Source organism: Mesoplodon mirus, assembly GCF_964341445.2.
Source record: "Mesoplodon mirus genome assembly, chromosome: 10".
NCBI lineage: Eukaryota > Metazoa > Chordata > Mammalia > Artiodactyla > Ziphiidae > Mesoplodon > Mesoplodon mirus.
In genome coordinates, this window is record NC_138986.1 from 57,638,497 (window position 1) to 57,655,237 (window position 16,741).

Here is a 16,741-nt window from a genome sequence, read left to right on the forward strand (position 1 = left end):
GCTTCGAAGGTGTCCTGGGCAGGCTGACTGGAGAGCTCAGCCCTGATATTAGGTCAGGAAAGCTCGGCAGGTAGACGAGGGCAGCCAGTCCCTTATAAAACATTAACCCAGGCATAACCGTGTGACGGAGCTTTCAGCCGGGAACAGAAGAGAAGGCGATGCTCGGTGAAAGCAAAAGGTTCCTTAAAAGGTGGTGGTGGGGGTGTGTGTGAGGGCGGGTACAGGAAAGGGCGACGGAGGCCCCTGTCACCCTGCGCCCGGCCCGGCTGCTTATTAACCTGCCGGTAAGTCTTATTTTTCCCTCGTAGGCGCATACTAATGAGGCCGCAGCCCGAGACCACAACCAGCCAAGGCTGGCGCCGGGAGTTCGGAACCAGTATTTAACCCTGAGCCCAGCTCGGGGGACTTTCAGATGATTCGGGTCGGGAGGCGGCTCCCCGGCGTCCCCAGCCGCTGTGGGGGGACCTTCATAATTTTAGAATAAAGAACTGTGTTGGCTGCAGGCGCAGGCTTCGCACTCTTCCAGGAGCTGAGGAAGACGGGATTCCAGACACAAGGCGGCCGCGACCAGCTCACTGCACGCCCGAGCGCGCGGCCCCTCGCCCCAGCGAAGCTTTGGGCTTTCAGGCCTCGGCTGGGCCCGCGGTGTCCAAGGGTCAGCGCCATGCTGGTCCTGGGCTCTCCCAGCAAGATCCTTTCCCCTTTCCCCGTGCGGCCTCCCCGGCTAACCCCTCCCCCCACTTCTTCTGGGTGTGTAGGTGTGATCCGGGATGAAAACATGAACAGGTCGTGCCAGAAACCAAGGAGGATAGCTTGACTGAGACGGGAGGAGCGAAGGGAAGGTGACAAGGCGAAGGGGTGTGTACAGGCGGCTGTGGCGGAGGACCTCCCGCACGGTCCAGGAGGACCCCAGGGCTCAGGGCAGTGGAGTCGCTCTGGGGAGGAAAACTGGGGCGGGCTAAAGAATCAGGAGGGGTTGCCGAGACGCGAGGGAGGGAGAGGAGTCCGAGCGAGGTGCGGGGGGCGGGGAACATCAGTGTTTGCAGAGCTGTGGGGAGATCGTTAGATTTATTTAAATGTGCAAACACCCAGAAAGACCCGATTCGAGCTTAAGGGGCGCTCACGGTTACTCGTTACCAGGGTTTTGATCGCTAGCTTCGGAAGCAGCTCCTGGCCAACACATTTCAGGAGTCCAACTCCGTGTTTTATTCTGCAAGATCCGCCTCCACCCCCATATTACAATGCGAGTGTTTGTCATTGGGTACTTCATAGTGATTTGTCCCGTAATGCAGTAAATCAGTAAATCACCCCCCCATTTTTTGTCACGTTTAACCTTGTTTAATCGTGTAAGCACAAAAGAATTTAACTACCTAGTTACACTAATTTCAGCAACAACATTGTTAAAAGATATTTCCCATAAGTAGTGTAACCTCGGTCTTGGCAAGTTTCTTCTGCCTTATTTTTCATTTTCTTCCTGAAAACAGGTACTATAGCAGACTCCATATTAATTTTAAAAAATCAGCCACGGGCATACAGGGAGTTTTATTTTTTAGGCATCACCGGAGAAATGATTTGTGGCAAAGCCTGGAAAGATCTTAACGTGGTAGCATAAAGGAGAGGAAGGAGCAGTCTTTGTTAATAGATGATACCTGGGAAGTAGAGAAGAGGAATGATTCTCTACGTCCAAAAGGGAACGAAGATATTGTAAGACGGTGTTAGCACCTGAAAATAAGTGACTTTCAGAGAGCTTTTTCTTGGAGTGGGGAGGGAGCTGAGGTTAGGACGTGGAAAGGAAAGGCAGAGGCAGGACTGCGGAGCGTAGCTGGTACTGGAAGCCATCCGCAAGCACAGGGATTTTTCCGAAGGGGATTAAAGTCAGAGGCCAGGGAAGGAAAATGGCTGGAGAGCCCCGCAGCCAATCAGAAAGCCCACCAGGACGAGCCGCAGTCTCAGGTCGTTCCCGGCGGGCAGCGGTATTCGCTGGATGTGTGCACACCCTCGGCCTCTTGATAAGGGTGATGAAACTTGGGGTGGGAAATAGTGTCCCTCGCCCGTCAAAGCACACTAGTGAACCTACGCCAAAGTTATCGCTCTGGTGCGGCGTCGGGACCCCTTCTGGGCACAGACTGTCCCCAAACTCGGCCACCTGTGGTCTTCCCCGGAGTGGGGGGGGGCGGGGTAGGGGCGCTCAGCCAGGGCCCTGCGCTTCCTGAGAAGCCCAGGCTGGTCGAGCAGAGAGAGAGAGGGAGTCTCACTTCTGTTAAACCCGTTAGAAGCTGAGCGGGCAGAGCCGTCATTTACCCTCTCGCGTCCCTGCGGTCTAGGTGGGGAGGGAGCCCGGGTGGTATCGGGTCGTGTGTGCAAGCTTGCCTGGGTGACAAAACCGCGAAACTAGTCTCAAACCGCCAGCCGGGTCGGAGTGCGTCTTTTAAGGGTGTCTCTGTGTCTCCACAGGGCTCGGCGAAGCGTGGGGCCACTCGAGCAGGACCAGCCCCCTGGACAACGTAGGCCGTGAACTGGGCTCCCACCTGCTCCAGGTACTGACTTGGGCCTCCCGGCGGCGCACGTGCTTCGAGGGCCCGGGTGCCGGTCCCCGAGCCAGGATTCTTGTTTCCCGGAAAATGGGATCCCGTCCGGAGGTTGCCGTTTCGCAGCCCCTACGACTCGTTGTAGAGTTAAGATGTTTAGCTCTTAACCTCGCTAGGTGTGGAAGGCGCCTCTCGAGGTGACAGTCGGCGCGTTGGGTTCGGAAGGGAGCCCGGTAAGGCCCGAATCAGGACGGCTGAACGGAGGGAGGGGGCGCCATCTGACGCCATTCAGCAGAGGGAACCGGAGGCCAAGCTGCCGAGGCCGGGCTGCAAAACCGTCCCAAATGAAGAATTTATCCAGGAAATAACGAGAATCTGGTAGAAATGCCCGTCAGTGCTTTAAGTCCACACGTCCCGGATCCAGCTGCGTCCGCAACTCGTTTCACCTCCTCCCTGTAGCCCCCGGGATCCCTCCTCTCTCTCCACGCGCCCTCACCCCAGGCCTGCCCGGGCCGTGTGCGGACCCTCGCGGGTACACACATACACCTCCCTGGGTAATGAGTTTATCCAATGTGGTGGCGCCCATTACCGCGCTGTTTGCAGTGTACACCGTTTTAAATTGCCCGTTGCCCGTGTAAGTCGCCTAGCAAATATTTAAAATAGTAAAACTCCCGGGGGCATTTTTAGGCTTGACACTTTTATCGCACCCTGCACCCCCTTATTCTTATTATTCAAGTGCACCACGGGCTCCTCCCGTGGGAGCCTCAAACCCAAGCAGCATCGGATTGGGGACTCTGAGCCCGTCTCCCTCCTGGACCAGGCATGAGCAGCATCTCATGGCAGGAGTGCCGTGGCCTCTCCTGTCCCATCACTACCTTGTGCCTCCTTCGATCCCAGAGGCCAAAAGAGATTTTAGTTTCATAGAGCAAAGAGAGGCCCTGTGTGAGCATTCCCTCCCAGGCCTGGCCTCCATGCCTCCGAACTGAACTAAAAAGATTCTGTCTCTCCCCTTTCTCAGGGGAGAGAAAGTTGTCTTTCATCAGTTGTCTCTCAATAACTGACCCCCACCCAAAGCTCTCCATATTCCCAGCTAACTTTCCTCATCAATGTAAACAAGAGAGCAAAACCCAAACAGTCCCTCACCCCTTCTAGTTCTTGCCCAGTCTTTTTCCTAGTGTTCATCCCAAACTCCTTGTAGGACTTCATGATCCTCCCAAGTTCCATTGCTTACACTGCCCCCCTCACTCCCACACCGCTTGCACGCTGGCATCTCTCACAGCTGGTGTGCTCTGCACAGGCCTCACAATATTTTGATATCCAGCATAAGATGCTCATCTCTTATCACGCCTGACCTTGTTCATTCCACAAACATAGGAGGCCCAACTGTATGCCAGACAGAAAGCCCTGCCCTCATGGAGCTGACATTCTAAAGAAAGCAGCCTTGTAAACCCACACAGGTGCACAGCATGGTGTGCCAGGTGGTGTAGGTGCCATGGAGAAAAAGAAGTAGGTGAAGGAGGTGAGCTGTGTTTGAGTGGTGCCATTTTAAATGGGGACGGTTGCAGAGGACCTCACTGGGAAGGTGACATTTGGGCAAAGACTGGATGGAGGTGACGCTGCTTACTTGACATTCTGCCTCTCCCTGGGTCTCTAAAGTAGCACAATTTCCCAGATTCTTCTCCCTCTCTGCCTGCTCTTCTAGGTTTTCCCAATACTGTCTGGTTGTAAATGCTGGCATCCCCACCCAAGGTTCCAGCTCTGTATCTCCTCTCACAGCTTCCTGGGTTATCTCAACCTCAGCCAACACCACCACTTCAACTCCTTTCCTCTCATTTGCATGACCCCACTGGTTTCTCGTCTAGACACCCCTCCTGAGAGCCAGACCTTTATTTCCTACTGCCAACTGGACACATCCAAATGGAAATCTGCATATACCTGAAGTTTAGCATACCTAAGACAAGAATTCATTATCTCCTTCTTCCAGACTTCCACTCATACAAAAACTCACCAGGCCTCCCTAAATTTTCAATGATCTTGAAGTCAGTCTCAGCTTCTCTTTCTGCCACCACAAATTCCACAACAGCCAGAACCACCTTTGACTTAGACTCTTCCCCCACCTCGTCTTCCTTGTGGCCACCCAAGTTCAGCTTTGACCATCTCTGATCTCCTCATTTCCACTCTTTCTTCCTATAGATCACTGTCCACATTCTGCCAGGAGAAAACAAAAACAAAAACAAAAACAAAACACATCTAAGCATGCTATTTCCCTGCTTAGAAACCTCTGTTGGAATCTGATGCCTGCAGGAACATCTCCAAATTCCACAGATTGACATCTCAACCTCTCCAAAAATCCAGCCCCAGTGTAGTCCCTCAGCCTCATCTCTGGTACACCAAACTCATCAAACCTGAATACACCAGACCCACCCTCCACCCCCAGTCCCTGCTTTCCATACACCATTCCTTCTGCCTAGGGTGCCCTTCCTCCCTTCTCATGTTCAAGCTTCCTTTTCAAGGCTCTGCTCAAACAGCTCTCCTAAAGCCACTCTGGTTCTCCCCCAGGCCTCTGGCCACTCAGTCTCCAGGCCCTCGCAGCACTGGCTATTCAGCTGTATGTTCATTATATCTGTCTTTAGGCCAGTTGTCCCTTTTGGACTTCCAGATCCTTGAGAGCAGGATCTGACTCATCCTTATCCTTCACTGGCTGGACTGAAGCCTCATTCACAGAGATAAAGGAACAGTGAAAATCGAAGACTTTTCTTCATGGAGAGCCTGCCAGTTTGATGCATCAGTGTAAACACGCACATACACACTGTAGCACTTCTCTATGGACTTGCTGCCGGGAAAGCCTCCCGTCTCCTAAATGCCCCTCTCCTGGACTCTTTCCAGAGCCACTAGCCAGCTGCCTTCTATCTACAAACTTTTCAGACTGCCAGCCCTTCCACACCTCCCAGTGCCTACTATTTCCCAAACCCTGCTAGCACTCTTCCCATTATAGAATGTCCCACTATGAAACTCTCCAAGACTGACACAGGAAACTTCTGGTTTGCTCAGTGACCATCACCCCAAGGACCTAACCCACCTCTTATCACAGACTGTGATTTTCCCCCCCAGAATGTTTGTGTATGTTCCAGATATGTCTGCTTTGTCCATTTTGGTGAATCCTCAGTCTTGGTGGGCAGTAACCTTGTCCACCACTTCCTAGAGTCTCTCCTAGGGTGCTGCATGTCCCATGCTTACAAATTTGGAATGAAAAAAAGAGAGACCCTTGTGGCTGGTTTTCTTTGCCCTATTTCCTGCCAGGCCCTGTCTACTCCATCACTCTGCACTTCTGGCAGAACCTCTCTAACTTCTGTACACCACCCCCCCAGTTTCTCTCGATGGCCCAGAGGGCTCTCCATTCAATGGTTTCTGTCTCCCCAGACCTTGGATGGCTTCATCTTTGTGGTGGCCCCAGATGGGAAGATCATGTACATCTCGGAGACAGCCTCAGTCCACCTGGGTCTTTCTCAGGTAGGTGAGTGGTCCACACCTCCAGCCTTCAATGTTTACAGCCAGGGCTGGAGGCTGGAGGTAGGGTCGGGGTGGGGCTTTCCCAAAGCTTTTATACGTGTTTCTGGGGCTGGAAACATCTCAGCTGGCGGGAGTCTGGATCTCCCTCTTTCTCTACTTATCCTTTAGCATCCACCCCAAGCCCAAACAGTGGCTACCTTTTTGAGCTGCTACCATAAGCCAAAGACCATGGGAGGTGGTTACATGCTCATGTCGTGATGTCTTCACCAGAACATTGCCAGGAAGCTACTACTATTACTACTTCAATTACTATTATTATTCTTTCCTCTCATAGATAAGGAAACTGAGGCTTAGATAGGTTGCAATAGGTAGCAGGCAGCAGAACTGGAATTAGAACTCAGGACCGACTCTAGAGCTGTGGCTCCTGTCCTCATAGCCCTGCAGACCCCCGGCTCAATCTTCCAGCCCCTCCGTGGGGCAGCCCACCTCCTCGGAGAAGGTGATACCCGCCTCTTTACAGGTAGAGCTGACCGGGAACAGCATTTACGAATACATCCACCCTGCGGACCACGATGAGATGACGGCGGTGCTCACGGCCCACCAGCCCTACCACTCTCACTTCGTCCAGGGTAAGGCGGACGCGCGCCGGCGACACTCCGGCCCATCGCAGCCCCTGGTAGCTCTTCCTCCGTTAGCCGTGGCAGGGACATGGCGCCGCGCCGCCGGCCTCACGTCCTGCGCCTCCGTCCGCTCCTCTCTCCAGAGTACGAGATCGAGCGCTCCTTCTTCCTGAGGATGAAGTGCGTCTTGGCCAAGAGGAACGCGGGCCTCACCTGCGGCGGCTACAAGGTGCGTGGCTGAGAGGGGAGATCCACGCCCCGTGGCGGCCGCGGCCACCGAGCCTGGTGCAGGTGAACGGGGCAGGACCAGAGGCGCGTGCGGCGGCGTGGGAGGGAGGCTCCGGCCGCCGGGACCACAGTGCCCCTCACGCGTCACAGCGCCGGGCGCACCGCCAGGGCCGTTAAACTTCGCGAGCACCTGGGGACTACGTTTTAAGATTGCGTACGTCTCACTGGGTCCGGGTGCTGCCTGGCCGCTGGGGGTCTTAACCTGGGGCACGCAATGGGCCTTAGGGGTGTGTAAAGCGTCTGAAACGGTCGGTAACTTCGGTGGATTCGTAGAGTTTACGCACAGCGTCAGATTCTGCCCCCTCCCCTGCCAGAGGTTAAGAACCAGAGCTGGAATCCAAGTTTTTCTTGTTTAATAAGCACTAAACATGATCAGAATGCAGGTTCCAGGGCCCCACTTCGCGATCCGGATGCATTAGGGTTGGCCGGGCTCAGGCCTCTGCATTTTCCTCAGCTCCCAAGTGAGCTCACTGGGGCAGTACAGTCGTTCCCTTGAGACACGTTGGAGCCCCAATTACTTTGGACACTTCAATGTGAGGGCGTGGCCCACAGTCGTTTGTGGCCGAGGAGAGTCTCCAAAAGTTTCAGTCCCTTCCCCCCCTTTTTGGATGTTTCCTGGCTGTGGCTGAGTCTCCCACCCTCGCCGTCCGCCTCAGGTCATTCACTGCAGCGGCTACCTGAAGATCCGCCAGTACAGCCTGGACATGTCCCCCTTCGACGGCTGCTACCAGAACGTGGGCCTGGTGGCCGTGGGCCACTCGCTGCCTCCCAGCGCCGTCACGGAGATCAAGCTGCACAGCAACATGTTCATGTTCCGCGCCAGCCTGGACATGAAGCTCATCTTCCTGGACTCCAGGTGGGCGGTCAGGGCGGGAGGGGGTCACCCCTAGAGGGAGGACCGCCCCCGCTCAGTCACTGAGAGCTCCTCGTCCACCTTGTGAGCCCATTTTGCAGATGAGGCGACTGACGGGGCCCTGCGAAGTGAGGGTGGGCACCCAGCGCTGAGGCGGCTGTCGAGGGTGGGGACGGCCCAGCAGCCCGCGCTCATCCCTCCGGGGTTGCTCTCCGCAGAGTGGCGGAGCTGACGGGGTACGAGCCTCAGGACCTGATTGAGAAGACCCTGTACCACCACGTGCATGGCTGCGACACCTTCCACCTGCGCTGCGCCCACCACCTGCGTAAGGCGCCACGCTGCCCGGCCCCGGGGCAGAGGACGGTGGGGGGAGGGGTGGGGGGATGGTAGGAGAGGCCCTGCGGGCTCCTGCCCCAGCACCGGTCCCACCTCATTTCCCTCCTCATCCGCGGGCCCTCACACAGGCCGAGGGAGAGCCTCTGAGTTTCTGGGTGAAGTTCTCCCAGGAGGGGTCTTGTTCACCTATTGATAGCCGCCCCCCTCCCCCACCAAGATGGAAACGGAAACCGAGGCTCGGCCACTTGGCTCACGCGTGTGTTGACTCGCTTCAGCTTTGGATACAGCTTTGCTTTGAGTTTAATCTCCGAGACAGGGAACGTGAGCATCGGAGCTGAGCGGCCCAGACCCTCCCTTCCGTAGGTAGAACATCGAGTGCCGGGAATCCCCCAACTTTGCCCTCCTTGCTAACCTCGAGGGACCGGAGCACTCGATGCAAATGAACAGGACAGTCGGTTCATTTGGGAACCTTCTGGTTGTCTCTCCCTCCTGCCCTGGGAGCAGTTATTAGGGCTCACGGGGGACCCGCCCTCCCACCGCCAGGGATTACATTTGGGCCGGTTCAGGAGCGGGTCCGTTCACCATCAGCTGCCTTGTGTCTCTCCATCAGTGCTGGTAAAGGGGCAGGTGACCACCAAATACTACCGGTTCCTGGCGAAGCACGGCGGCTGGGTGTGGGTGCAGAGCTATGCGACCATCGTGCACAACAGCCGCTCGTCCAGGCCTCACTGTATCGTCAGCGTCAACTATGTCCTCACGTGAGTGCAAGTCTGGGACCCCTTTGCCCACTGCAGGCGACCCTGGTTTCCACGAGGGTGCAGGTGATGGGCACGGCCGGGTTAGGCGAGACTGGGGTCCGCGGGGGACGCCGGTTTTGACCCTGAGCGCTGGCTGAGGGGCAGCTCCAGCACTTTCGCCGCTATGAAGAGACTTTCTCACGTTCTAGAGAAAGATTTAGGACTTTTCCCATCCACAGTCCATATTTGCTTTCTACTCTCTCTCTTTTAACCTTTTAATCTAACTCTGCATTAAATAAAACAATGCGGCAGGAAAGAGAGAGAGAGAGAGGAGGGTCCCACGTACGGAGCCGTTTATAGTTAATAAACAGGACATCTGTTTCACTTTTTCAAAGCTGGGTTTGAAGTTCTTAATTTTAACCAGAGTCTCCAATCAAAGTTAAGAGTTCTGAGAGAGTGATTCCTTCCTTGAACCACAAAGGGGGTTTAAGTGACCAGGAGGGTCTAACTTTAACCTCCAGAAAGCAAAGGGACCCGACCTGAGCTAAGACTGCAAGTCTTGGCCGGGCGCCCAGGCCCGGCTTGTGCAAGCATCCTCGCTGCGTGAGGAGCGAGCCTCGCGGTGCCACCTGCGGGCGCGGCTGGCTGGGCGGCCTCGGTCGCTGCATTGGAGCCTTACTCTTTCTAGAAACAATAATCACTTCTGGTTAGCGGTGTGGCCCTGCAGGCTGATCACGTGTCCTGGTGTGCCTCTCGTGAAGAAAGCACGTTCTGTATAATGTTTGTGAAAATAAAAGTGCTTGGGGTTGAAGCCTTTATGAAGAACCCTTTTGTGTGCAGAGTTACCTTTTTTTTTTTTTCCTTTTGGTAGAGGTTGAAATTCTTGTGAATTTCTTGTGATTTTAGGTTACCTCAGCAGTTATTTACTTTGGAAGCGTTGACACACCAGGGCACTTAGTAGAAATGCTATTTTGACATTAAGAAGTTGGTTAAAAGGTGCTATTTGGAATCAGACTGTACTATGGGCCATGAGGAGTAGATTCATTTCACGTTCTTTTAAATTAACAAATTAAAAATGTAGTAGTTGGAAATATTATGCTTGGCAATAAGATTATTTACTCTGTGCCCTGTTTAATAAGAAAATTTAATTCAGTAGGCTTGGAAAATGAACTTGTTTTAAATGAGGATTCAGCATTCAAGAATAATAGCTGGGGGCCTCCCTGGTGGCGCAGTGGTTGAGAGTCCGCCTGCCGATGCAGGGGATACGGGTTCGTGCCCCGGTCTGGGAGGATCCCATATGCCGCGGAGCGGCTGGGCCCGTGAGCCATGGCCGCTGGGCCTGCGCGTCCGGAGCCTGTGCTCCGCGGCGGGAGAGGCCACAACAGTGAGAGGCCCGCATACCGCAAAAAGAAAAAAAAAAAAAAAAAAAAAAAAGAATAATAGCTGGTTATTAAGAAGAACCTTTTTCTTTCTTTCCTTTTAGTAAGTGGTATTAAAACAAATACTGTTAGGCTCTTGTAATAGCAAGAGAGCTGTGGATTTTAACAGAGAGCAGAAAACATCCCAGTATTTGAGGTACCATGAAACAAAACCATCTATTTTATGAATGCAGTTTTTCATATTGTTAAAATAAACGTAAGAGAAAATGGCAAAACATAATTCATAAACTAAGCCACTTTGTGGAGTAGAAATATTAAAGAGTGAAAAATTATGTCTGCTCACCATGGAAAGGAAACGGACATTCGTTAAGAAGGTGCTTTGTATGTCTGAGACATCACGAGCATTATACATACACTCTGTTCTATGGTGGGTGCCTGTGGTTATAATCATTTTTTATCAAGCAGCGGGTATATAGTCACACAGCCCCATATAAATGATCAGAATGCAAGTTAGACCTCCCAATGGGTACACTTAATTTATGTTTAGAGTCATTTTGAAATATTCTGTTTTGTTTTCCAGGGGATAAGTGTACGTTCTTTCTTCTGTTGACTCTGTCATTCTTCACTCTACACACTTCTTCAGAGCTGCAGGATTAGGCTCCCAACTCTACATCAGATTAAAAAGATGTAATGAGGATAAATGAGTTACAGAGGGAAAAATAACATCGCACACATTTTCCTGAATGTTTTATACCTCTGAATGAAAGTGGAAATAAACACACAGAAGCACACAAGATGAAAAGCTGAAATTGATTACCCTTTTATGAGGCTCAGCTCCAATTCTTTGTATAAAAATTCTTAGGACAATTTTTATAGCTGCAAATGTGGAAACTGCCTTAGATGGAATGTCATCAAGTGGCTCTGTGTGTGTTGACAAGATTTTCATAATGAACAGGTTGCAGTTTGTTTGATGTGTATATCACACATCTGGCTGGAAGTTACTAATTTACATTGTCTTAGCAAATTAAATAGATGGCTATTGATTCTCTATGGTAGCAGTGAACTACCACATACATTTGTTTTCAGGGCTAGTACTCTATGAAGCCTGAGAATGATAAGTGAATTCTTTCCAAATACACCACCTCAAACAATATACTTAAAACCACAAGCCCCCCAAATAACTTGACAGGCCAGATGTTTTCCAAATTTAGACAGTTTAATAGCATGCTTTGTGAAGGGGTTTTCATGTCATGAAAGTAGAGAGGATTTTAAGTAGTCATTGGTCAAATGAAGGTGTGGCATTTTGGTGGAAGCTACATTCATCAGAAACTCATTTTTTTTTTAATTGGACAAATCTGGGAATTTATTTGAAGTATTTTTTAAGTCATTTTGAAATAATTTTATACTTTTGGAAAAGGTGTAAGAAAGTATAAAACACCACTGTATAGCCTTCACCTAGATTTTCACCAGTGGTTAGCATTCTGCCACTATGCTTTGGCATTCCCAATCTCTCCCTTCCTTCCCTTTCCCCCTCCAAATATAAACACATGTACATATACATGCACAAATATTACTATCTTTTATGAACTATTTGAGAGTAAGTACAGCCGTCAAGCTCTTTTACCCCTAAAAGCTGAAGTGTGTGTTTCTTAAGAACAAAGACATTCACTCATATAACCACAGTAGAATTATGAAAAGCAAGAACTTTAACAAATACAATACTATTATCCAATATACAGACCTTATTCAAATTTCTCCAGTTGTCTCAGTAATGTCCTTTGTAGAAAAACTTCTATTATTTTTTTAAGGTCCAGGATCCAATCCAGGATCACACATTGCATTCAGCTTTCTGTTTCGCTAAGTCTCTTTTAGCTAGAACATTTCCTCATGCCATTTTTGTTTTTCATGAAAGTGACTATTTTAAAGGGCACAGGCCCACTATTCTATACACTGTCCCAGAAACTCATTTTTCTAAGTTCCTGGTGGTAGATTTATTGTTGAAGTTAAAATATGCCTAGAAAAATTAGTCATTATTATCTAACAAAAGCAATGATGAATAGAAATGTTCAGTAACCTTGTTTTAATAAGCGGCTGCGACAGTGATTGTAGGAATTTTAGAGGCAGGTGGTGTTTTTACTGGCTTTTGTCTGACCACTGTACAAAATGTTGGTGTTCTGGAAATCTGGAGAAGGGAGAAGACATTATGATTAAATTTAAATTTTTTTCTTAGTTTTTCTCTGGGTCCTTGAGGTTCCCTGAAGCTTGTATAGCTCTTCATTAAAACTCGCCCCCCCCAAACAAAACCCCAAAACAGGAAAAAAAAAAAGCTGACCAGCTCGCGACTTATTATAAGACACACATACCCTGTTAGCTTAAAAAAAAAAAACTTTCTTATAAACTTTGAGTGCCCACGGAGTTTGAAATAAGTGTTAAGTATGACAGGCCCTGCTCCCTGATTATTTTCAAGAGGAGAGGTGAATGGAGCTAGTGTCTAGTAACAGTGAATGTGGGGCAAGTCCAGAAAGTATGGAGAGTGAAAAAGAGCATACGGTGTAAAACCAAAGTAATTTTCTTGAATTTGTATGTCCTCGAGTTTGTTTAATTAGTAGTGTTAGTTATTCATAGCCAGTTCAGATGGAAAACATTAGTACTTAATGTGAAGAAGATTGAAAATGTGGAACACCCAATAAGCTGTGAAAAATAATTTCTAGAAAAATGAAGAGTCTTGCTTCTCTTTATGTTTTAAAAATTAAACTTTTAAAATCTACTTTTAAGGATTAACCAGTAAGGTGTAACAATCTCATTTTAAAATATTTTAAAACGTAAACTTTCAAACATACAAAGAAGTTGAAAGAATTGTACAATGAATATCCATATACACATCATCTATAATACAAGCCATATTTGCTTTCTGTCTCTCTCTTCCTATATATATGTCTATTTGTATATACATTTTTTTCTCCACTGAATCGTCTTAAAGTAAGCTACAGACATCATGATACATCATCCTTAAATAACATTCTCCTACATAGCCACTGTACATTTATTATGGCACATTTTAAGTGTTTGTGTGTAGAAGGTTGCAAAAATATACATGAGATCTAGTTTACGGATGCCAGTAAAGACAATCCACCACTGAAATTCAAGTACTCACTGATGCGTGACCTCATTTTGGATGACTGATAGACAATATTTTGTGAGGGGACTTCTGTAGGATATAGTAGTAAATGTTAGTGTATTTTAAACTAGACTTCTAATGAGAATTGTAAGCTAATACACTTCTGATATTTCGCTTGGAAAGTAAGAAGATTTTCAGAGTAATTTGGTAATTTTGGAATCAGATACATTTAATATCTTCAACCATTTTTTGTTATTGTTGTGATAAAGAAGCCTTCTCTGTTTATTTCCTAAGTTTAGAGTAGAACAGCGTTTCAGTGGAAAATCTCACATGCTGTTTTAGAGTGATTCACTGAACATATAGAAGAAAGTAATTTTCTGTCTTACGGTTTCTATCTCAGTGTTACAGAAAGCAGAACAAGTAGAGACAATTTACATTAGTGGTCTATATAACACTTGCTATCTACTGAATAATCCTTTGAATTTGTAGAAAAGTTAGGGCAAATGCCAAAGGAGACATACTTCCTTCATAGAAAAGAAAAAAAAAAGACGGTGTCTACACTGTAATTATTGCAGGTCCCATAATTTTTGTTCTTCCTTGCATAAAACCACTCACAATTAAAAAGGGTTTTTAAGTGTTAACATATTCTGTGAATATAAACCCTTACGTATCCTTACCATAAAGCAGCAGACATTAAAATATGCTCATATTAGTTTGCCTTTCAAGTGTGTTAATAGTGCTGAGCTAATTTGAGCACTTAAATTAAAAGCTTTTTTAATTAATTTAAAGGCCCCGTGATATTATTGCTATTACTGCTAGGAAATTTTAGAAAATGCTTTTTAAAAACTTGACCAGTAATTTGAGTAGTTATAAAAATGGACTTTGTTTTTCTGGCTTTTGTAGCAAAACCACCCTTTTCTATTACAAGTAATATCAAATGAAGCACCTTTTGACTTAGCAATCTACACCAAAATATGAAATAATTTATTCTCGTGCCTCAGATCGATGGAGCACTCATTGCATAGATTTAATGTTTTTGATCATGAAAAATAATAATCATGTACCAATGTATACCCATAACTTAGGTTTGATCCCTAATTGTGTTGAATTATTATTAGGATAATATTGAACATCAAAGCCCCTGTTGTCCTTTTCAAATGATCTTTTATGTAACTGAATGGTCATAGAAACAAATTGAAAACACATTTGTATAGACAGTAATTTATAACAACCCAAGCTATAAATAGTAATTAATATTAATTTTATAACTACCAAAACAGTTTATTAAAGGAAAGGACTGGGACATTTAGTCTGTTTTACAGTACCTAATACCAGTACTCACTTAAATAATCTTATCCTTCATACACTTTTCACTAATTGTAATTTTTTAATTTTTATTTATTTATTTATTGCGGTACGCGGGCCTCTCACTGCTGTGGCCTCTCCCGTTGCAGAGCACAGGCTCCGGACACGCAGGCTCAGCGGCCATGGTTCACGGGCCCAGCCACTCCGTGGCATGTGGGATCTTCCCGGACCGGGGCACGAACCCATGTCCCCTGCATCGGCAGGTGGACTCTCAACCACTGCGCCACCAGGGAAGCCCAACTGTAATTTTTTTTGATCAAAATGATCTGTATTTAGTTTTGAATTTCTCATTTATACTCAACATTTTCCCTCCATGCCAAAAACATATTTCTTTTAAAGCGCTGCCACATTCGTTGCTTAATTTGCTCTTTTGACATCTCTGTACAGTGATTGGGGCCAGGATCACACTCCCCATTTTCTAGGTGAGGAAGCTGAGGTCAGATCTGCTGAGTAAGTAGTGAAGCCAGGGTTAAAGCCTGGAATGTCAACCGTATCCCCCAGTTCTCTGTATGGTGATGGTGGGGGAGAAAATGTCTGGGAGAGAGGAATGGCTTTAAATGAGTAAGGCCTGTAGTGTTAGGCCACCCAACTTCTGGATAGGCTTTCATCTGGTCTCATGATGGAACATTAAAATGCTGCCTCTGTGTTGCTGCTTCACAACTATGTTCAGGTATTGACAACTGAGGGGATTAAATTAGCAGTGCTACCTTCTCAATGACATTCAATTAAGAATGTATCTTTTTTTTCTCCTTTAAGGGCATTTTCACTGTGTAAGAAAAAATGTGGCCTGCAAACATTTTAGTTTTTTATTGAATTGCTTGCCTTTAGATTACACAGATACAATATTGCTATTACTAATTATTTCTTTTCTGCAACCAGATTTCACATTTTATGTTCTGGTTAAAAGTCAGTGAATTGGCAAACCAAGTCATCCTTTTTTTTTATCACATGAGACACCAAATTACCTCCTGTGGTGGCAGGCTATTTGAGAGAGAGAGAGAGAGAGAGAGAGAGAGAGAGAGAGAGAGTGAGTGAGTGAGAGAGTGTATGTTTCTGGGGGTCAGCACTGGCCCTTTTCTGTTTTTGAAGGATAATGGCAGAAAAGGTTGTCCCCTGGGGACTCTGTCCGGGGGGCTGGGGATGGAGAGCTTCCCAGCATGCTCTGGGCAGGTGCGTCATCCTCTGCCCCTTTGGCAGTGCTGCTGCCTGGCTGCTTCCCCTTCCGCAGGCCCCTCTTGCTTCCACTCCTTCCTTTGTTGTTACCCTGACCTGGATGGCACTGACTCACAGGACCTCCCCATTACTTCCTGGGTGGAGGCCGCTTGGTGCTTACTAAATGACCAGCCTGACCACTCTTCTCTGGCTGTTGGGAGGAGAAGGGTTCTGATCTTTGAGTCACATCATGGAGAAACATGGATCATTACATTTGAAGGCAGGGATTCATCCATGTTATTGTGAATGGATGGACAAATTCAAATTAGGCTTTACTGGAACTCCAGAGAAACACGTTTTGTCTTTTGACTTAGCGTAGTCATGAGGCAAACGCTGTTATGTTTGGTACAAGATGTGTGTGTGCGGAGGTGGGTGGTTTATGTATACCTTTTTTTTTTTAATTGAAGGATAGTTGATTTACTTTTTTTGGATTATGCATATCTTGATAATTTAGTAAAAGGCTGCTACTTCCTTCCCCTTATCCAGTGCTTTCCTCTCTGTTTTCTGTTCTCATTGGCTTGTGACATCTTTCCAGATGAGCAGGCGGTGATAGAAAACTCATTTGGGTTGAAGTGCTGGTGTCTGTGTTTAAGCCATCATGCAAAAAGGATTGGCTGGCGTTTAGATGGAACCTGGAAATACCCGAGTGCCTATGAGTGGAGGGATTTAACATTCTGCCTTGTCTGAAGGAGTAACTTCCCATCTCCTTTCCCCCTGCTGCAGGCATCCCAAGGTCCAGAGAGCTGGCAGTGGGGAGAGGTGGTCCATGGTGAGGGCAGGGCTAAGGGCCATGAG

General features: G+C 47.9%; 1 protein-coding gene across 3 annotated transcripts in view; it reads left to right on the forward strand.

The window, feature by feature from the left end:
* Positions 1-16,741, forward strand: part of SIM1 (SIM bHLH transcription factor 1) — a 70,849-nt gene that overhangs the window by 8,508 nt on the left and 45,600 nt on the right. For all 3 annotated transcript variants that reach the window (XM_082633952.1, XM_082633951.1, XM_082633953.1), the window contains 7 exons: positions 2,455-2,537; positions 5,949-6,038; positions 6,559-6,667; positions 6,802-6,887; positions 7,603-7,802; positions 8,018-8,124; positions 8,746-8,893. In XM_082633952.1, coding sequence (XP_082490078.1) covers positions 2,455-2,537; positions 5,949-6,038; positions 6,559-6,667; positions 6,802-6,887; positions 7,603-7,802; positions 8,018-8,124; positions 8,746-8,893 — 823 coding nt within the window. The remainder of the gene's footprint in view (positions 1-2,454; positions 2,538-5,948; positions 6,039-6,558; positions 6,668-6,801; positions 6,888-7,602; positions 7,803-8,017; positions 8,125-8,745; positions 8,894-16,741) is intronic.